The sequence below is a fragment of the Apiospora marii genome (assembly GCF_038362585.1).
Source record: "Apiospora marii strain CBS 49790 chromosome Unknown utg000007l_segment0_segment0, whole genome shotgun sequence".
In the NCBI taxonomy this organism is placed as follows: Eukaryota; Fungi; Ascomycota; class Sordariomycetes; order Amphisphaeriales; family Apiosporaceae; genus Apiospora; species Apiospora marii.
The window spans coordinates 2,889,336-2,909,446 of NW_027117379.1; the positions used below are offsets into that span (position 1 = coordinate 2,889,336).

At 52.1% G+C, this 20,111-nt stretch overlaps 8 protein-coding genes across 8 annotated transcripts; 6 read left to right on the forward strand and 2 right to left on the reverse strand.

The window, feature by feature from the left end:
- Positions 1–168: 168 nt before the first annotated feature.
- Positions 169–705, forward strand: PG985_011301 (uncharacterized protein; the record flags this gene model as incomplete). Its single annotated transcript, XM_066831068.1, has 1 exon — positions 169–705. One exon carries the CDS (start codon positions 169–171, stop codon positions 703–705), a length of 537 nt encoding a protein of 178 aa, XP_066681750.1.
- Positions 706–1,005: 300 nt separating this feature from the next.
- PG985_011302 (uncharacterized protein) lies at positions 1,006–2,016 on the reverse strand (the record flags this gene model as incomplete). Its single annotated transcript, XM_066831069.1, has 1 exon — positions 1,006–2,016. One exon carries the CDS (start codon positions 2,014–2,016, stop codon positions 1,006–1,008), a length of 1,011 nt encoding a protein of 336 aa, XP_066681751.1.
- Positions 2,017–2,366: 350 nt separating this feature from the next.
- PG985_011303 (uncharacterized protein) lies at positions 2,367–3,530 on the forward strand (the record flags this gene model as incomplete). Its single annotated transcript, XM_066831070.1, has 1 exon — positions 2,367–3,530. The coding sequence occupies one exon, from the start codon at positions 2,367–2,369 to the stop codon at positions 3,528–3,530; it is 1,164 nt and encodes a 387-aa protein (XP_066681752.1).
- A 636-nt stretch (positions 3,531–4,166) lies between these two features.
- Positions 4,167–7,245, reverse strand: PG985_011304 (uncharacterized protein; the record flags this gene model as incomplete). The annotated part of the gene is made up of 4 exons (XM_066831071.1): positions 4,167–5,369; positions 5,432–5,933; positions 6,189–7,175; positions 7,226–7,245. The coding sequence occupies 4 exons, from the start codon at positions 7,243–7,245 to the stop codon at positions 4,167–4,169; spliced, it is 2,712 nt and encodes a 903-aa protein (XP_066681753.1).
- Positions 7,246–8,265: 1,020 nt separating this feature from the next.
- PG985_011305 (uncharacterized protein) lies at positions 8,266–12,094 on the forward strand (the record flags this gene model as incomplete). Its single annotated transcript, XM_066831072.1, has 4 exons — positions 8,266–8,295; positions 8,374–8,456; positions 8,519–10,294; positions 10,354–12,094. The coding sequence occupies 4 exons, from the start codon at positions 8,266–8,268 to the stop codon at positions 12,092–12,094; spliced, it is 3,630 nt and encodes a 1,209-aa protein (XP_066681754.1).
- Positions 12,095–12,659: 565 nt separating this feature from the next.
- On the forward strand, positions 12,660–13,586 carry PG985_011306 (NAD dependent epimerase/dehydratase; the record flags this gene model as incomplete). The annotated part of the gene is made up of 1 exon (XM_066831073.1): positions 12,660–13,586. The coding sequence occupies one exon, from the start codon at positions 12,660–12,662 to the stop codon at positions 13,584–13,586; it is 927 nt and encodes a 308-aa protein (XP_066681755.1).
- An 832-nt stretch (positions 13,587–14,418) lies between these two features.
- On the forward strand, positions 14,419–16,713 carry PG985_011307 (uncharacterized protein; the record flags this gene model as incomplete). Its single annotated transcript, XM_066831074.1, has 4 exons — positions 14,419–14,651; positions 14,730–14,758; positions 14,815–14,916; positions 14,996–16,713. The coding sequence occupies 4 exons, from the start codon at positions 14,419–14,421 to the stop codon at positions 16,711–16,713; spliced, it is 2,082 nt and encodes a 693-aa protein (XP_066681756.1).
- Positions 16,714–17,659: 946 nt separating this feature from the next.
- Positions 17,660–19,708, forward strand: PG985_011308 (uncharacterized protein; the record flags this gene model as incomplete). Its single annotated transcript, XM_066831075.1, has 1 exon — positions 17,660–19,708. The coding sequence occupies one exon, from the start codon at positions 17,660–17,662 to the stop codon at positions 19,706–19,708; it is 2,049 nt and encodes a 682-aa protein (XP_066681757.1).
- Positions 19,709–20,111: the final 403 nt, after the last annotated feature.

Genomic DNA, 20,111 nt, shown 5'->3' on the forward strand with positions numbered 1-20,111 from the left:
GCATTGCTCGTTATCTTTACTCACGTTTCCCGGACGCTTCTTTTTTATGTCCGGTTTCTTTACCCGAGCAATCAGAGCGTGTCGTAACCTTTCCTCTTCGACACCTTTCCCCCCCCCCTCCTGCTGACCCAAACCAGCAAGAAAGCCCACCAACACAGAATCGTAACCATGTGTCAGCAGCACCTCTACGGCCCCTACCCCTGCGGCCACATCGAGACCAAGTGGGAGTACTGCGCCCTCGCCCGCGCCCGCTCCCTGCTGCGCAACAACCCCCTGCAGCCGCCGTCCAAGCGGGACCCGGCCCCGTGCGCGAGGCCGCTCGTCATCGAGTTCCCCGCGGACCTGAACACGGCGTGCCCGCGGACCTGCCTCACCAAGCCGTTCCGGTGCTGTAAGTGCCTCCGGGGCGGCGACGAAAACCGGCAGAACGAGCAGGTCGGCTGGACCTGCGAGCACTGCGGCCACGTCCGGTGCTGCGTTGGGTGCTTCGTCTGGACCGGCTGCGGCTGCGCGCACTGTCAGGGGGCCACTTGTCGCGAGTTGGTGCCGCAGCGGGTGGGCGAGGATGCGGAGGGCAAGACTGCGCAGGCTTGTCATTTGTGCGTCAAGGGGGCGTGCGTGCGGAAGACGAAGGATGCTGATAAGAAGCATCAAGGGGAAGGGGTTTGGTGGAAGTCTGATCAAGGAAGAAGTGAAGGTAAGTAAAACCGCTGAGCGAAGAAGTTGCATATTCATTGATAATTCTTCGAGCAGCTTGGGGCGTTCGTAATTCAGTGGGCTGAAAAGGTAAGTTGATGGGATGGAGGTAACACTAATAGTGTCTGGTAGGAATGATACTGAATGCATAATACATAACGAGAGTTCCTGGAGTTCTGTCTAAACTTTTGTGTCATGGTATTTCACTAGCTGTAGGCAGTTGTGACTAATCTGATTTTCCACGCACGACGCAACATGATTCGTCCATCATATTTTATGTGTACTTTGTGTTTACCTTGTGAACTCCCCTCAAGTCAGGGGCTGCGGCAAAACCCACGACAGAAGCCACTTCCATGTCTCATCGTCCCCATGAATGTCATTCTTCGGATACTGATCCTCCAGGGGCCACGCGCGCTCATCGAGTATAGAGAAGTGGAAAGAGTGCGCGTCAGCGTCCTGGTCCAGATAGGCCTCAAGGACCCGGAACCGCTCGGTGTTGACAGATACCAGCCAGGCCCGGAGCTTGCGCTTCTTGGGCGCGTAGATCGTCTGGCGGTCGAGAAGGATGATCAAGGCTTGCAACTCGGCGACCTCGATGGTGTCGCGGTGCCAGGTGTGGTCGCCGCTGCGGTGGATCTTGATGACGGCGCCCATGTCGAAGCCGTCGCGGTAGACCATGTAGTTATTGGCAAGCCAGTGCTGTATGCGCCAGGTTGTTCCTCTGTCCTCGCGGTCTTCGGGGTTGAACAGGTTCAGGGCCGGTGTGCCCACTCCGTACATGATGGCGTCGCCCCGATATTCGTCGCCCAGCAAGACGTTGACCGGGACCTTGAAGGAGGACCAGGTATCTCGTACGAGGTAATCGGGAAGCGACAGCATTTCCGCGTCATCCACGGGCGCCATACCCGTGCTTAGGCATCCCACCGCTGCTTCCAGATTATTGGCTATCGTGCTGCAGCTTGGGCCAATCCACGACGGAGGACACCAATCCATTCGGGGCCACAGAGAAGTCTTCCGGGTCTCTTGTAGCTTGGCCATCTCTTCGTGGTTAAGACAGCGAAACTGCCGTTCAACAACGTCTCGTGTTGTTGGGGAACTGTTCTGCCCTTGACCATCGGCGATTGAGCTCGGTGCTTCGGCGTCGTGGGCGGATGACCGCGTTGTATCCTCGACTACCGGTGGAAGCCGATGCAACCAGACCCGGAGCTCCTGATTCGGACGTAATGACTTGGATTCGTCAATTGGAAAACGTGCCCACTGTGAATGGCCTTCAATCCATCCAAAGAGATCTGTCCAGTTCGCATCAGATAGAAGAGCCATTGTGATAAACTGGAAAGTCGAACGAAGTTGACTAATGGAATGAAGGGATATTTAGCACGTTTGAAATAATAGGCAGAAATGCCATGCAACAGGTATACTTATGTTTCATTTTCAGAGAATCCATCTATTAAAATAAGGAACTACTTAACTTTAAAGCTTTCTCCGAAAAAGAAGGTACCTCATATCAAAGTTGTTCACGCTTTCCTTCAATCAACCACAACTGTTTCATAAAGTCAGCCACAAATCTTGGGTTTGTGCTTTAACAGTCTGCGCAGATCAATAAGAACGAATTCAATTGTCACTTATTCCTCATTATCAGATCTCGCGACTGCCTCGATCTCTTCGACATCATGCCGACTATTCTGGACGACGAGTCTTGGGAGTTTCTCTGCGACTGGATGGAGAATCAACCTGCGAAGGGCAATCTAAAGGTCAGCAAAGATTCGCCTTATCTAGTTGGTCAGATCCAACTTTGGGTGCGCGACAAACCCCAAGATGGCATCTTTACTGCTACCTCGAAGTTTCCCGCTCAACCGGTCGCTTCACCCACTGCCGTTCCTCCTACCTCGCCATCAGCCGGGACAGAGAATGCACCACCTCTGGGAAGTTCGGATGAAAGCACTGGAGAGGAGCTTTTCCTGCTTGGTAGCGCACATCGGACAAGTAGCGATTCTCCTCGACACAGTTCCCCAGCCGGTTCTCCTGGACACAGTCCCCCAACCGGTTCTCCTCGACACGGCTCCCCAGGCGGTCTTCCTCAAGTACACGCCTTCGCCGGGCCCCAAGCCGCTCCTCGAGCCAGTTCTGGGCACAGCTTTCGACGGCAGTTCGACCGTCTTACAGATACGCACATGGCCCTTCTGAGTCAAGATAAAGACGAAAGACTGTGGCCTGAGCCAGATTGGCTCCACGGAAATTGGCCGATACAGACAACCTGGGGGATCACGGTCTTGCTATCACGGGCTCTTGGCTATCTGGCTGGATGCGGATCCATAAGCGACAGACGGTTGTCCACATACGCCTGGAATACAAAGTTGCCGTTCAAGGTTCCTGTCAAGGTTGAGCTGAACGACGCGTCGTGGGGAGACGCTATTATGAGGGGCCTGCATTCGCCATCGGCCAATGCCCAAGGCGCCATGTATCACTGGAGCGCCGGGCATTACATTGTTCACAACCCAGACAAAGAGATGGGGGCCATTATCGAGATACCGGATGGAGTCCATACCCCCAGATCTATTGATTACTGCGAGCTGCATGCTTTGTGCATCCTTCTTGCCCGACAGAAAACGTATGGTTACGCTAAACCAAAGCTCAGCGCCTGGGTCATTTCCATCAAGCCGGACCACTTCCGTGTTCTTGAAGCCTACTTGGACCAGAACGTCGATCCACACGCATTCCACTTCTCCATCGTGGACGAGTGCAGATGGATGAAACGCAAGACGAGAAACCTTGACGGCAGCGACGTGGAATACAAGTGGCTCTTGTCATGGGCTCTCGCTCAACTCAGATACTAGGTGCTGAGGAACGATACTCCGGCAGCCTACGACTGTATCAGAACAAAAATAGCCGGAGTCTTCTCGGACAATGTGGTTGACAGACTGAACGTAGGCAGTAGCAATGAATAAATGAGATAGGAAAATGTTTACTGTGCACTTGAGTGATCGTGATGTCCAGCTGCCGGAATACGGTAACACCCTACGAGGCTATTCGGCCTTAAGAAGCTTGCTGGCCATAGCATTAGCCATAATGATGATCCTTACTATAGGCCTCAACGCTGCCCTGAGGAGCCACAAGGATGTCCCGCCGGGGTTTATACGCATGGGCCTTAATAGTAGCGCGCTTAAAACCCTTTGCCGACGGCTAGTAGGCGACGGCGACGCTTATCTATTTCCGACTAACCTGGAAATAATATACATTCAAAAGCCCGGATACTAGGGAATGTTAGTTTTTATAACAGATATCTATTTTAATTAGGATCTTAATTTAATAGTAATCACTGTTGTCGCATGAATAAGAGATCGTCGCATAGATAATGTTCTTGAATTCCAATACTATGTTTGTCGTCGCCTGAATATACACCAACAAAAAAAAAAGAACCCTTCCGTTTCAGCCAGTAACATACATCTTCGCGCTCTATTAATACATTGGAGTTAGTTTGGAACCCCGGCAAACCCCTTCCGCGCATCTTCTCTGTGAATTCCGCCGTTTTCGGTAGGAGAGCTTGGCGCACTCTCGTGTGTGACCGGCTCTTGGTGCTCCCTCTTGTTATCGGGTTGTTGTGCAGGGTGTTGAATACCCTCGGTTTCCGCCTCGCTTGCCATTGAGGGCCCAGCAAGAGATACTGGTACGGCAGAGTTATCGTCTTTTGGAAAAAGGCCATCGACATACCAAGCTTGGTTTGAGTCCAGCTCATCCGCGAGGCAGATCTTGTCATCCAAATGGGTGTTTACCATGATTTCAGGTATTTGTAGGTCTTCTGTTCGGCTACTAGGGCCTCCAAGGGCTTGTGAGCTCAGCGGTGGTGTCAAGGCATGCCGCCCATCGCCAAGCATCATCCGGCCCCGATTTACTTCTCGAAAGGCGTGCATCAATTCCCGGTGCACCTTAACCCGATTTAAGATGTTACAATAGAAAACTCGTTCGTCTTCTTCGGAGTCCCAATTCCCTTGTTCCTGGGTGGTTGCTTTAGTCGGATATTTGCCAGATGCCTGAGAGCCGTGGAGCTTGCCCTCCAGCTTCGTTTTGCGGATCTGAACAAGTAGTCCGATCTCTGGTGCAACACCAGGTCTGGGCCGCGACAAAATGATCGCTAGCTGGCTCGATGAAGAATCCTCAATTAGGCCATCTTCTGACCGGCCATTGTCCTCGACTTCGACACCATACCAGGTTTCCAAACTGGGCTCTGTTGGAAACCAAAATTTCGATTTCGGTTTAAAGAGGAAGTTATTCCTGTTTTCTATGTCGAGCAAAAAACCTGGGTAGCGTACCTTCAAGCCGCTACAGTCGAGTTCCGCTGGGTGTTTCGTGTCGCTGAGAGGGTCTGGGTGGTCAGTTGGATTTGCAGACATCCATGTTCTTGGTGCCCATCCGAAGCCCTGATGATTGACCTTTTCACCGGGGAGAAAGATGATGCCTGGTGGAATGCTCCCCTTCAGCTGACCGTTGAAGAGCTTCCAAAAAGTCTTCATCATCTGGTCCCTGGCTGTTGCATGATCGCCATTCTCATCAGCTTCGCGTTCCGGCTGCGACGGCTCTACTAGCAGTAGACCATTTTGATCAATGGCGGTTCCCTTGTACAAGAGACCGAGAAGTGTGGCTAGGGAGAGCGTTTCATGGAAATAGTGTGTGGTAGACTGTATCAATGTAAGCATTAGTGCATGATGTCCTATAACAGGGGCTTTATTAGGTTTCATACTCTCCAGCTCGTCGCCTTCAATGTGTTAGCAACAAGTTTCGCAGTTCTCAGTGGTGGCATGTTATGGCCCGGGTCGAAGAGCCAAGGATTGCGAGTATTCCTCTCATGATCAAGAATGTTGTGTTTTAAGTGATGGTAGACTTTGGCGAAGATTGCGTTACGCAGTTGTTCAGCCTCAGCTTTCAAACTTTCCAACAACGTCCCAACCTCCAGATGATGCCTATCACTGGAATGAGAGCCCTCTTGAAACACATAGTATATCTCTTTACTGAGGAAGGCCTCCTGGAGAGTCCAGAGACGGCTCATCCAGCCGCTTGCTAGAGCTCTCATGGCTGCATGTGATGACGGATGTAGATCCTTACTGGACGAAAGTTGAGCTAATCCAGCATCGAGAACGAGTGTGAAGCATGAATGCTTGAATATCGGGAATATCTGCTTTATAGCACGGTTCCTCATGTCTGTATTGCCTTGGCCGTGGACGGGTATGACCAACGTATCCATCCTGTGTGGTTCAGTCAATATATTTCCATCCTGGTAGGTACTTGAAAGAGGGAGTTACTTGTTGATTTGGTAGATATGCTTTCATCCTGGTTAAAGAAGGGTAAATATGAAATATAAAATGGCTTACCAAAACTTCATGTTCCATGCACCCCGACTAGCAAGTTGTCGTCTGATAAACCTCAACTGACATGGATGCAGTTTATTCTCAGTCTCATTGCCGAACCCATGAGACCAAACATGTGATATAGTAGCATACGTCGGGGTATCAGGGGAGTCTGGAGACCAAGGTATAACTTGAAGCTGCACATTGTTCTCCTCATGTGTAACGAATCGAAGAAGGGATATGTCGTTGTCTTTCAGGTTTTGTATGATCGTCTCCATCCTAGGACCAACTGGCTTGCCGCAAGCGTGATTGTAGCAGTCAGGCGCATGTCTGCTGTGATACGTCCCGCTCGCATCATTTGCTGAGACAGCGTGGCAGCTATCCTTGGTGCATGGCGGTATTTCTTTGGTACCTGATGCTTCCCTGGTTCCAAGTTTGTGCTCAGGTCCCTTGATGAGTTTGTTGTCTTTCGAGGCGAAGTATGCTGCTAGCAGCAAGGTGGCGTTTGAGTCAAGCTGACAGCGCCAAATATGCATGGTGCGCGGGCACCACTCATGATTTTCCATCAGCTTAATGACAAATCTTGGCTCACCCCAGCCCTCGTATTGGTCGTAATGCCACCGACTCAGCCGAGGGTTTGTTTTCTGCATGATTCTGGCCTTTGCGGCCGACAGGGTTTCGCCAAGTGTCATCAGACCCAATACAAGCTTATCGTCAACGTTTAGCCTACCACCTAGCTGGGGTTGCTGAGGCTGAGAATCTCCCTCGCAGCTGAACCTCCTCTTGATGGTCCTTCGAGCTATGTCGAGCACTTCCTGGACCCTGACCATTCGGAGATCTCGGCCATCCGAATTGCCACATTCCCACTTCTCCCAGATCGCAAGCGCATTTGCAAGCTTTTTCGTGGTCACTGCCCCTTTATCCCCAGTGTTCAGTTCCCCGTACTGGAGGACAGGTCTTTTGTCTTTCTGCACAATGGTGAATATCAACCCATAGAAAAGCCACGACTGGAAGAACTCTTCAAGAGTTTTCCCAGAACTTGTCTCTTCCCCAAGATGAAGTTGGTACTTATGGTCCAAAGCCCATCCATTCTTCTTGGGGTAGTCGTGGAAAGTCTGCAAATTATTGGGCAACTCGTTGCTAGATTCGGCAAGCACAAGATTATCGATTTCAAGGTTGGTCGAACTTACATCGAACACTGCTGTGACATGTTCCATCTCCAAGGATCTCCGTGATTGAGTTAACCTTACTAAAGTATAGAGTCAATCAGTAGTATATTGTGGGATGTATATGCAATTGAAATGTGGATGCTGATGGGATGAAGAGTATGACGGAGTAGCCAGGGAGGAACCATAATGGTATCGTGAAATAAATTCGACATGACATTAGAACTTAGGTGTACCATGTTTTCAAAGCCACTGTTTTCGCGGTGTTTGTATGGATGTTCAGTGGCTGCAGACGCCAGCCCGGTCATTTCCTTTCTTACCCTTGACTTGGTCGTAGTAGAGGCGTCAGCCCATGTAATCAGCTTCAATATTAACGCATGCGCTTGTACGCAAACTTGTTCGAGGGCTTCTTGGTATCTCAGTTAGGAAAAAGTCCCGAAAGTATCATATCTCTACCAGTGAAAAGAATGCCTTGAGACACTGAATTCTTCTCAGAGCCTTGCTCCCCGGCCCCTCTGAATGTAAGTAGCTTTCCCCCCGTTTATGCCTTGTTTTCGCCACCAAGTCAGCCACTAACGCCAATTGAAACAATTTGCAGCCGCCCTTCAAAGCCTTACAAGGTTAAAGTCCGGAAAAACGGACAATCTGTTCAGACCGATGTTTTTCTTTTCGGTCCCCTCGGGCAACTATGGAATGTTGTGTAACCACACCAGCTCCGCCATAGGTCGCAGGTGAGCCACATATCATCATAACGCTCCCAAGCCGCCGCCACGCTGAAAGTAGTCCCTGCTATCGACTGGGCATAGCCCTTCGTGGCTAAACGCTAGGAATTTCACTTTTGGGCACCGGGTGATCCCCCTCAAGCTCGGTTCCAGAACCCCCGGCGTGAGACTGGTTTCGAAAGTTCAATGCTGCGAGCTTTTCTGGCAAAGACCCCCCTCATCAATGACTAGGTATCCGCATGGCATTTTCAAATCGTTGCCAGTCTATTATCAAGTTATCCTCGAGAGTTTGACCGATCAAATTGAAGAACTAGCGGCCGCGATATGGAACTGATCAAGAACATGCGCACGGACTTCATGAACAAGCGCAAGGTACTGCTTCCTATTCCCGGATCCCCAGTAGTGTTATCCCGAGTGATCGTTCTGACAAACTGGCTGGATATGTTTTAGGGCCGGAACTTCAGCGCTTACAACCCCGCATTCTACGATTTCCGAACGATACACGAAGTCCAGACGACAAACCGACTCTACGCGTGAGAGCTTTCCTTCGCCAGCCGTCCATTACGATAGATTATGTATTGACCGACTACTGTAGCGTCATCCTTGTGGATCCATTCCATTATGGGCCACTCAACGAAAAATACGGCAACGACTTGGAGAAGTTATGCAAAGGTTTCCCACAGCAAGCCAACATCTACCGGTTTAGCTTCTGCCCTACAGCTACTGTTGACGGTTACGACAACGCCATCGAGACATTGGCCAACGCATTGTCGCAGAAGCTGAAGGAGTACATACATCAGAATGGATCTGCTGCCGGGCTATGTGACGAACGTTCAAGCCGTCCGGATGACATACGGCAGCGCCAGCTCGAGTCCAGTTCGACCAACTCTTTACCCATGGTTTTCCTTGTACACAGCCTGGCTGATTGGGTTGTGAAATCAGCATTAGCTCAGAACAATGGCTACCACTTCCGGCATACTCGAGTGATTATACAGATTGATTTGCCACTTCCTCGGAATGAAACCCATGCGGCAGCCGCTAGACTTTGGCTCTTTCTCTCCCACAACCCAAAAGCATATCCGCTACCCTCTACTCCCCGACCTTTGCACCTGTTGCGCAGTGGCCACTTCAATCGAGAGAGTGAGGGTCAGTTGATGCAAGCACTCGACAGAGTTGAGTCTCAGTACTCCAGTCTTCGTGACTTGGGTGCACCACGAGATTCAACAACAAGCCAGCGAGGACCTGGGAACATTACATTGGTTTCAAAACAACTATGGAATCAGCCGCGGGATGATAATACTACCAACCATGTCTCGAAGAGAATGTTCTCCAAGATACAATTGATAGTGTCAAGCCGGGGTCAGTCACACATCCACGCAGGCCCTGCAATAGACCAGATGGAGATAAGAAAAGATCGCATCAACGATGTTTTCAAAGAAGCAGTTGTTGATTCAATTAAACCACCATTGGAACCTATGCCATCCGTACCGGCGCGAGAAACATGCAAAGAACTTGAGGCTGATCCAAAGGGAAGTGGTGCAGTTTCTGGAAGCTTCATCCCGTCACCATCCAAGCAGCAATCTAGCACAGGACCGGTACCAACAGAGATGCCAGTTTCTCTCAAGTTAGACGAGAAAAGCATGTCCAAGTTGCCCAGCACGACCTCACTGGAAGCACATTCCGCTGACCAAGATGCTCTTGGTGCTCGCATCCAGACTCTATTAGACTATGGCAATGCTTTTCTCGAGAGCGGGGAGTCTTCATCAGCCAATGAAGCATTTGAGAGGTGCAGCAGACTAATCGCTGCCTCGCAGAGTCCAGCCATAGACCGATACAAACTTCCTGTTCAGATGCAGCTCGCCAGCACCAAGATGCTTCGTTCCAACTACAAAGAGGCACTGGATGATTTCGAGACTATTCAGACGACGTGGAGAACTTCTTTGATCTTCTACCAGAAGTTTGATCTACAACACTGGATTGCTACCTGCTACACAAATCTTGGACAACATGAGAATGCTGTCAAAAAGTTCAGCGAATTGTTATCTATTGAGACAAGTGAGAATATTACCAGATACAGCTTGATAACTGCTCGGCAAGATTTTGGTTTTGCGCTTGCGTGCCTTGGAGAAGACCATGCTCAGGCACAATATCAACTGGACAGAGCTCGGTCGCTACTTGACGGCAAGGCTCATCCGAAGACCAAGGATAGCGACAGGTCGGATGGAGACTCCTTATATGTGATTGAGGACGCTCCATTTGGAGAGAGCGACTCAATGGAATTCAAACTTCAGGCAATGAACGACATGCTTAACTTCACAACCGCCCATGTGCAGCTTTTATGGGGGAACCTTGAACAGGCTCTGGGATATGTGTACGTATACCATCGTTGGGTCATTCGGTTCGGAGCAAAACTGACTAAGTCCGTCGCAGTGAGAAAGCCCGGAGCGGATTCAGGCTGCGATTGGGAATGAGACACCCAATCGCATTACATTGTGCAAGCTTATACGCACTGATACTTGCATATACCTCTCGTGTGAATGAGGCCCGCGTCGTCTGTTTCTCAACCTGGGAGACAATGGAAAACGAGTTGGGACATTATCACGCCTACACTATTGAGGCCTTCGGCTACTTGGCGCAAATATATCAGATGCAGTTCCGCTTTAGAACGTCTATATATACCAGCCAGGAACATGTCAAAGCACTTGAAGTGATTCTGGGCCCCGGGAAACCACAGACGCTCCGATCTAAGCTTCTATTGGCCAAGCTATTTATAGCGAATGGCGACTACAACTCAGCTGAACAAGAATCCAGGAACACTTTGGAGAATGCCCGGAAGCTTTACCACGACACTCACACTGAGATTCTTCACTATAAGTCGATTCTGGCACTGTCTTTGTATCATAGTGGTAAACTGGACCAGGCACATCAGCTTACCATGGATATTTTGTCCAGTCCGGAGGAGCGGTTCCGTGCATACAACACAGCATGCCACCCTATAACCAAGCGGTATCTTTGCAATGAAGGAGTCCACGGTGTGGGTTCAAAAGGGCTCAGCCAGACACGTTTGGATACTGTGGTTGAAGCTCTCGACAAGCGATCTGATGATGAGATCATCCATCCTTGGCTTTTCACGACGCTCCTTGTCGTGGCTCTTATTAGGAAGCAGAAAGCTGGTGGCCGCGGACGAGAAGATACAAAGAAGGTCTCCAATGTCTTGCAAACCAGAGTCCAGTCCCAGATGAAGGGATTCCCTTTGCTGGCACTACGTTACGAAACAGAACTCGCCTCCGCTGGTCAACCAGATGATACCCAGTTATTTCTCGAGATAATCGAACCCCTGGAGCTGATTTGTTCCCACCAATGGGACACATGGCGCACAATGAACACATGTACAGCGTCAGCGAGGCGTGACCTTATTACTGCGCAGTGCAGCCTTGGAAAATGGAAGGCTTCCGGTGTACACCCATGGCACCATCCTGGAAATGATGTTGAGAGCTCTACTGGGAATACGCATCTGGATACCCCGGAAAAGGTGACAAAGCATCAAGCGATAACCCACAAGTTATCACAAGACATTCTCTCCACACATGAGCGGCAGCTTGGCCGTCGCCACCCCGAGACTGTTAAGTCTCTGATATGGCTTTTCACACTCAGATTAGAGCTTGGGCTGGAAGACGGCCTCGCCCAAATCCTAGAAATTGGACTGGAGCGTCTTCGTCACGAATCCGTCCGAACGGAGCGAATGGCAGAGGCCCTTCGCCTCGAGTACAGTTTCGCCACTGTAATCCTGGGGCTAAGCCGGGCAGATGATAAACTAGACCTTGTCCTGCGAGCGCTGGAGATCCTGAGCGATATCCGCGAATCCATTGCACAATTACCAGAGGTTGGGGGTGTCTCAATACTGTTGAAGAGGGACCTTGTTGACCTGCAGGAGAGGGCGAAGGTTGACAGAAGTAGGGTGCCCAAGATCGTCGAAAAACACATGCAATGGCTTCGGAAGCAAGTGGAAGCGGAGGAGAGTGGCGGGTTTCACGAGGCGGCCGAAGCGGCCCAGGGAAAGCAGTGTCGAATCCTACGTATCCTTTACGGCAGTGATGATGCTTCCACACTGAAGGCCCAGTCAAAGCTTGCTGAATTAAAGGAACAGACCGCGAAGTCGATTTTGGTGTGAAGCTTGAGAAATGTCCAGGTAGTACGTTTCATGCGTTGGATTGAAATTAATAAGCCATTTAGAGGCCGCACAGGAGGATTTGGCCCGATGAAGACCACATCAAGATATACAGGTGCGCTGGGTGTAGCCGTGTGTTGGTCGACACACTCCTATACGTCCTTGAGGCCTGAAGATATTGATCTGTTAGGACACTGTGAACATTGCGTTGACGGCGGTCGCGCGTTGAGCCGGAATTCGGGTTTTAATTTCCCTTTCGGTACTGGGTGGGTTTCCTTCGTTGGCCAAGCCTCACATCACCAAGAGAATTGGTGGTTGATGGCTCCCAGGTAAGTAAGCACTTAGGTTAGTGTAGCGGGTCGGGGAGGAAGGCGAGGGGTTGAAAACGTGGCTCCAAAATGGCAACATGTCAGATATTTCTCAGCTCTTCATATTCAATTGGAAGTACAGAACCTGGAGGGGCCGCTGCGCAAACGTGGTTTCAATTGAATGTCGTCTATGAGGGCTTGGATATTTGTTCCAATACTAAAACCCTATCTTTGAGAATAGTCTGTCTAGAAGTCTGAAAATGCCGAATGCCGCTCTGTCGACGGGGCAAGTCGGCGCGCGACAGCCACAGATGCTGGACACGTTCGATGCCCGGAAGGTCAAGGAGATTTACCACCTGGAACCGCATCCTGAGACGGGACGACTCATCGACTCACACCCGGGCACGCGCTCCAAGCCGATGCGGGTGCTCTGCCTCGGCATGTCGCGCACGGGCACCATGACGCTCTTCCACGCCCTCCAGAAGCTGGGCTACAACCCCTACCACATGACCGTCGCCATCATGAGCCCGCGCACCAGCCTGGCGCTCTGGGGCGAGGCCCTGCGCGCCAAGTACCACGGCGAGAGCCCCGGGTGGGGCCGCGCCGAGTTCGACAAGCTGCTGGGCGACTACGACGGCGTCAGCGACGTGCCCTGCAACCTCTTCACCGAGGAGCTGATCGCGGCCTACCCGGACGCCAAGGTCGTGCTGCAGACGCGCGACGTCGAGCCCTGGCTGCGCAGCATGGACAACACGGCGGGCGCCATCAACCGCTGGCGCAGCTGGGAGACGGTCGCGGCCTGGGACCCGAGCCTGGCGGGGCCCTTTGTGCGGTTCCGGGACCTCGTGTGTCCCATCGCGTTCCGGACCATCCGGGACTTCTCGTCGGCCGATACGCCCGCGCGCCAGGCCTTCGCGGACCACTACGCCCACGTGCGGCGCGTCGTGCCCCGGGACCGGCTGCTCGAGTACAAGGTGCAGGACGGGTGGGGCCCGCTGTGCGCGTTCCTGGGGGAGGAGGTGCCGGACGAGCCCATGCCGCACGTCAACGATGCGGAGCAGTTCGTCTTCGCGCACGGGCTGATGTGGTGGCTGGCGTTCGGCAAGATGGTGAGCAAGGTTTCGCTCATGGTGGGCGTGCCGGCGGCTGGTATTGTAGCGGCGGTGTGGTGGCGTCGGGCGAGTTGAAAGCTACGGGGCTCAATGAAGTTTAGATGGTTAAACCTATCGGAGGGGTGGCTATTTGGGTCCGATGAGCCGACATCCGATGTCTACTTTCATCCCTTGTATTCTCAGGGGTCAAATACGACGGCTGTACGAGGTCTGGATGACTTCGCCTATTTCAATAGGTATGCAGTTATGGAAGGGCGGTATCCCGATTACGGATACATCTCAATACGGTCCACGTAGATGAAAATGTGATCTCCCAAAACACCACCCAATGATTAACCTAAGGGCAAGCTGGCAAGCTTTGGGTTCAAATTCAGTGTGAAGCAACATTGCAGTAGTACGCACTGCACCCTGCATGTGTTGTTGCTGCTTCTTCAACCCCGCTCCAACAGGGGAGGCCTCCAAACACCTGGTTCACTCCTAAGGGCGACAGCGAAGAATCAATCGTCACAGACCATAAACTTGTATGCTGATCCCTCGGCGTGAATTGATCTGCGAGCAATTTAAAATCACCCCATCGCCGTATGCCAGGTGTTTTGCACTAAATTTGGACTGTCAGGAAATCAGACGAACTCTCCAGCCGCCCTGATTCTCAGTGCTGCACCTCAACTGCAGCTGTTCGAAGAAGCTTTGGAGCTTGTGACACTGCTCCACCGCCTCCTCTCCAAATGCGCGATTTCACCTTAACTCAGGCGGTCAGGAATTTCTCCCTTTTGTCAATTTGAAATAAAAATACATACTATTTCTTTAGATCTAGACATACCCAGCTTCTCATTTCACTCGTACGGGCGTGGTATTGAGTGCGTAATAAAGAATTGTTGCTTCCTCGGTATTGTGGCGCCTACATAGCATGTCGGACTTCCACCTGTTTAGCCCCAAATCGTTTGAGCTCGGAAGATCCAATAGCGACACGACCCAGCACAGCCGGACCACCAGATTCGAAGACTACGAGTCTTCCATCGACCTGGAGACGGCATCCAATCTGCGTCCCGATAGTCAGCGCAATGGCAGTGATGGCGGCGGCGGCAGCAGCAGGAGCAGCAGTATTGCCGACAGCCCTTCCGTCTACAAGACAATACACCGGTAACGTCATCTACATACTTACCGCCACCAGCCACCATCCGCTATGCTGCTGTCGCTAAAACCTGCCGTGTAACCCAGTGTGCGCCGCCTGGTGATAGCCACTTTGGGTAAGAGGCCCTTGTTATCTTCGTTAGCGATGATGGCCTAACCAATGAGATCCAAGATGACCCATACACGCTCGACCAACTGCGTGAACCGCGAATGAATGTCGTCGTCGTCCGGCCGCTCGTCAATCGCCTGTACGACCCAGATGATCCATGGATGGGTATATAATTACCGTCAATCCTCAATGCATATACCAACACATGCTGATTGATGCCCACTGCTAGTGTACTGCCTTCTAGCGAATCGAATCCAGTTTCTCCGCGAGCAGTCCAGCACGGCCCACCAGACTGTGAGCATCGCTCGCGCTGCCCTATGTGAGCTGGTGGCCACGCGCATCCTGCGTCGCTTCCACGAAGAGCACTCTGGGCCGATAGGTCTGCTTCTGCTCTCCCACATCCTCGTCAACGGCTTCGATCCATTCCAGGGCGCGCCCGTCGACGTAGAAGTCGAGCACCGGCATCGCCAGTGGCCGATACAGAAACGGCATGGGGAGCCGGAGCGCCGACTGACGGCGCTGGAGCTGGCCATCATCTCCGAGAGCAAGGTCTTCGTCAGCTCGTTCGCGTGCCAGAAGGTGATTGACGCCGTCTACGAAGGCCGCGTCGTGTACACGCCCATCAGCTTCGTCGACATCCTTCCGGACCACTACGAAAGCTGCCCCATCTCGCTCTACGATCCGAGGCAGGCGCCCTTCCTGGATCAGACGCGACTCACGGTGCCTCGCGTGCGAAACTTTATCGAGCTATCCCAGTTTTTGGTCCTGGTATGTCTTTACATTCTGACTATGATGCATCGCAGCAGTCCTCAAGCCACCGTATTCGAGTACCTGTTCTGCATATATGCCAGTGGCTGGTGCGTGGACGAGTTCGCCTCCATGATTGATCACGGGTGGGCAGTTTACTCACAGACTCTCTGGTCGTTCTTGGATATCGCTTTCATCATTCTATTCGGTGTTTATGCCGCGTGTCGACTACATGATGGCTCCATAGGGGCCATGGCCGATGGTTACGGCATGCAAGCCCTCTGCGTCGCTGCACCCATCTTACTAACGAGGCTTGCCTTTGCCACCATACCCGATAACATCGTCTTCATCTCTATCTACGCCATGCTCAAGGATTTCACCCTGGTCACCTTTCTTGCCATCTGGTGTTTCACGGGCTTTCTGCTATCGCTTCTCTGGCTGAACAGCAGCGCCTCCGCCCCTGACGAGAACCCAGCGTGGGCAACTGTGTGCAAGTGGCTACTATGGATCTGGTTTGGCTTGGATGGCACCGGCATAGACCACAGCGCCGAGTTCCACCCCATCCTGGGGCCGGCCCTCATGACTGCCTTCGCCTTCTTGGGCAATACGCTGTTCCTCACCATCATGGTCGCCGTCCTGACCAACATCTTCTCCAAGATCATCGCCGACGCGCCCGCCGAGATCCAGTTCCGCCGCGCCGTCCTCACCTTCGCCGGCGTCAAGAGCGACGCCATCTTCGCCTACCCGCCGCCCTTCAACCTGCTCGCCTTACTATTCCTGCTCCCCCTGAAACCCGTCCTCACGTCGCGCAAGTTCCACGAGCTCAACGTGTCCCTGATCCGCGCGCTCAACGCCCCGACCCTGCTCCTCATCGGCTACTTCGAGCGGCGCCGCGCCCGACACAATCCCCTCCACCGCTCTGCGCGCAGGTCGTCGCGCCTGCGCTGGAACTTCAGCGGCTTCTCCCCGCACGGGGATATCCAGGCCGTGTTCCAGGCGGCGCCGCCCGAGGACGTCCAGAACGAGATCGAGGAGCTCGACGCGCTGAGCGACGTGGGCTATGCTGAGAGTGAGCTGATCTCGCCCAGGTCGCTTTCGCGCCGGAGGACGCCGCGGGCGGCGCGGAGGAGGGGGAGCAAGTTGCCCTCGCCGCCGGCTATCTTTCCGCTTTCGAGTGCTTTGGGGAGGCAGGCTGTGCGGCGTGGCTCTCATTAGATCTTGGATTATCGAATGTGGTGGGATAAATCTAAGTCCTGAGATAAGTTGGCAGCTCTTACTCAGGACTCTTGGTTGATTGGTAGTGCGTTGCTCTTTGACCGAGACCACTTCATCACAGATTACGCCAAAACCCGGATGATCCCGGCTCTGGCCAGTACACCCAACGTCAACCAAGTCGACCGACACTTTACCCTAACGATTAGCGATCAAGCATACGGCGGATCGGGGTTCGAATTCAGGGGAAAGCGTACCAAAGGGCAAGGCGGATTGATCATATTAAGAGCGCACTGGAGGCCAAATCGGATTGCTCGGACTGGAAGCCCTCGTGCTCTACCTCGGGCAATTAATAAGGATGGCCGAGTGGTGGGATAAATCTAAGTACTGAGATAAGTTGGCAGCACAACAGCTCTTACTCAGGACTCTTAGTTAATTGGTAGTGCGTCTGGGACAGTTTCTTCAGGGTGTATCTAATTTGAATGTTGCACCGCCCCTTTAAGCTGCAGGATTACGCCCGAGAGTGGTTTGACATCGCCACCAAGGCACCAGGCAGTCAATGACGCCTGCAATCAATATGCAATGCCACGTGGTTCGGGCACACCTCGGATTGATCTTCGGTGCCCAACCATTGCCAGAGATAATGTTTCCTCTCCCGATTGTCCTTAAACTTTGCTTGGCCTGGCCGCCGTAAGCTTCTATCGTCAATTGAAATCCTTCCACCTCCATACCACATCACCTCTGCATACTGTTTGGGGATTTTGCGACTGTAGGGTCGATATACAGTAACCCATTTCCTCTGCCCGGCTCGTACATCTAGATCTTTCCATCCTACCACCCACACCTGGACCTGGCCCGTCACATAGTACCGTACCACTGATAGCAACTCCTTCAAATCCAATTCTACCAGAGATTCAAGTCACTTTTCTGTCCAAATACATTTGTCGTCATGGAGCACAATCGCGGCGTCAAAAGACGGCATCCAGACGAGGTTGAAGAGTTGCGGCAAAAGAGGGCACGCTACAAACTACCAGACCGTGAAAGCCATGCCACATCCACTGCGCTTCAAATCAGACCCGGATCGATGCTGGTGGGAGACGCGCATATCAACGCAGTCGATCCTCCACGAAGCAAATACACATATTCACATCTCGACGCTGACAGCATCCGTCTCCTCTACATCGAGCCGGGCGATTTCAATGACGATATACGCTGTAGCTTGGAAACTGTTAAGCGCAATGAAAGCCCTACGTACGAAGCGTTAAGCTATACGTGGGGAGAACCCCCAGAGACAGAACTCATCCGGGTCGACGAGGCCGAATTCTATGTTCGGCCCAATTTGTATCAGGCACTTCAACGTCTCAGGAAGCACAGCCAAGGTCGTTATCTTTGGGTCGATGCAATATGCATCAATCAATCCTGTATCGAGGAAAAGTCGATACAGATCCAGAAGATGGCCTCTGTCTACTCGTCTGCTTCATGTGTCCTTGCTTGGTTAGGCGCCGACGTCCCGAATAGCAGGCTCGCGATGGATTTCATAACACGATTACAGGATCCAAATTCTCGTGCCCGAGAACGTTGGTTGGATGATTACGGGATTCTCGCGCTGGGTAGTATGCTTGACAGGCCATGGTTCATGCGTGCATGGGTTGTCCAGGAAATAGCGTCTGCACGGAGTGCCCTCGTATACTACGGCGGGCGACATGTCCGATTTTCGGCTCTTGCGGACGCCGTATCTATTGTCCGGTCAAGGCTGGCAGAGATTCGAGTATCCATCCAACAGTCCCCGTATTACTCTGCCTACGAGCGGCGACTGAGCAATTTTGAAGATAACTCAAGGTCAATCAGGTTTCTGGACTCTTTGACGGATCTGTACCTGAGGGCAGGCGACGGTGACAACATGCGCCCAAGGACAAACTTGGAGACATTATTGCACAATCTTCGAGGTTTGGAAGCTACGGATCCCAGGGATCAGATATATTCATTCCTCTCGATAGCCGATTTCTCTCCATCAACTCAAAACCGTGCCAACGCAGTGGCTTCCTGGGTCCCGGATTACACACTGTCCAACCTTGAGGTCTTCACGTCTTTCGTTGCTCATTGCGTCCGGACGTCGGAAAGACTGGATGTGATTGTGCGACCGTGGGCGGCCGTGAGAAAGCAACCTTGGCAGGGAGATCTGATCGATCCAGATTTGCAATACGCCGTTCCTTCGTGGATGGCTGTCCAGGAGGGCATGGCCTTTGGTGACCCGAAAGACGATCTACGTACCCGGGTCAACGCAGATTCACTTGTTGGGGATCCCAATCGCCGTACGTACAATGCACATAACGGAACAATCGCCCAATACCATTTTGGCATTGATGATGTCAGCAGAAAGTACAATGGCTCGCTCTACGCCAAAGGTATAGTCTTAGGTGAAGTCCAGCAGGCATCGACGCGCATGGCGGTGGGGATAGTACTGAAAGAGTGTCTTGAAATGATCGGAGGTATCGTGAGAGGCGATATCGGTAACATATGCGACGTCTCCGATCACTTGTGGCGAATCCTTTGCGCAAACAGGGACGGCAACGCGAATGGGGCACCGTTTCTGTATCGGTCGTCTTTGCTGCAGCTTCTTGCGCAGGTCGAGGATGTTGGTAGTTTGGATACCCAAGAGTTACTAAGTTCAGTCCAGGACAATCATGTGGCAGATTTCCTTCAGCGAGTCCAAGCTGTGGTATGGGATCGCAAGATCGTTCGTTCCCAGGGACGAGCGGGCTTATGCGAAGACCTGGTAGGGCTGGCGCCGCGAGGGTCGGGGATGGGAGATAAGATTGTTGTTCTGTTCGGGTGCAGTGTCCCGGTGATTCTCCGTGCCCGGAAATCAACTGCTCGAGGTGCATGTTGGGAGCTGATTGGCGAGGCGTACATGGAAGGAGTTATGGAGGGGCAGGCAGTTCATCGTCACTCTACAAGCGGATCGATGTCGGTAGAGGAGGAATTTGAAATCCGCTGATACAGGCATTGGAGAAGAATAGTGAAACGGCTTTTCTGCATATCTTCATCTCTATTGTTAATACTGTCTCTTGACTTCTATACCGATATTGAACTTGGCATTCTCTTATAACTCTTCACATGATGAAGGCTCAACCGTATGCAGTCATCGAAAGCGAAAACGGTGTTGCCTGGTGCAATAAAAAGTTGGTTCACTCTTCTATCGCTGGGCTGACAGACGTTAAAACACTTTTATTTCTATTTTATGATTAGAGTTAGGTATGGATTAGATGCGTCAAATGATTCCACGTCGACATTCCCCAAAGTCCTATCTTACTACAATCATGCCTCTCCTAGATGACAAGCCTTGGACCGATCTTTTTACTTGGATTGAACTTCATCAACCGGCCAAAGGTGTTGATGCC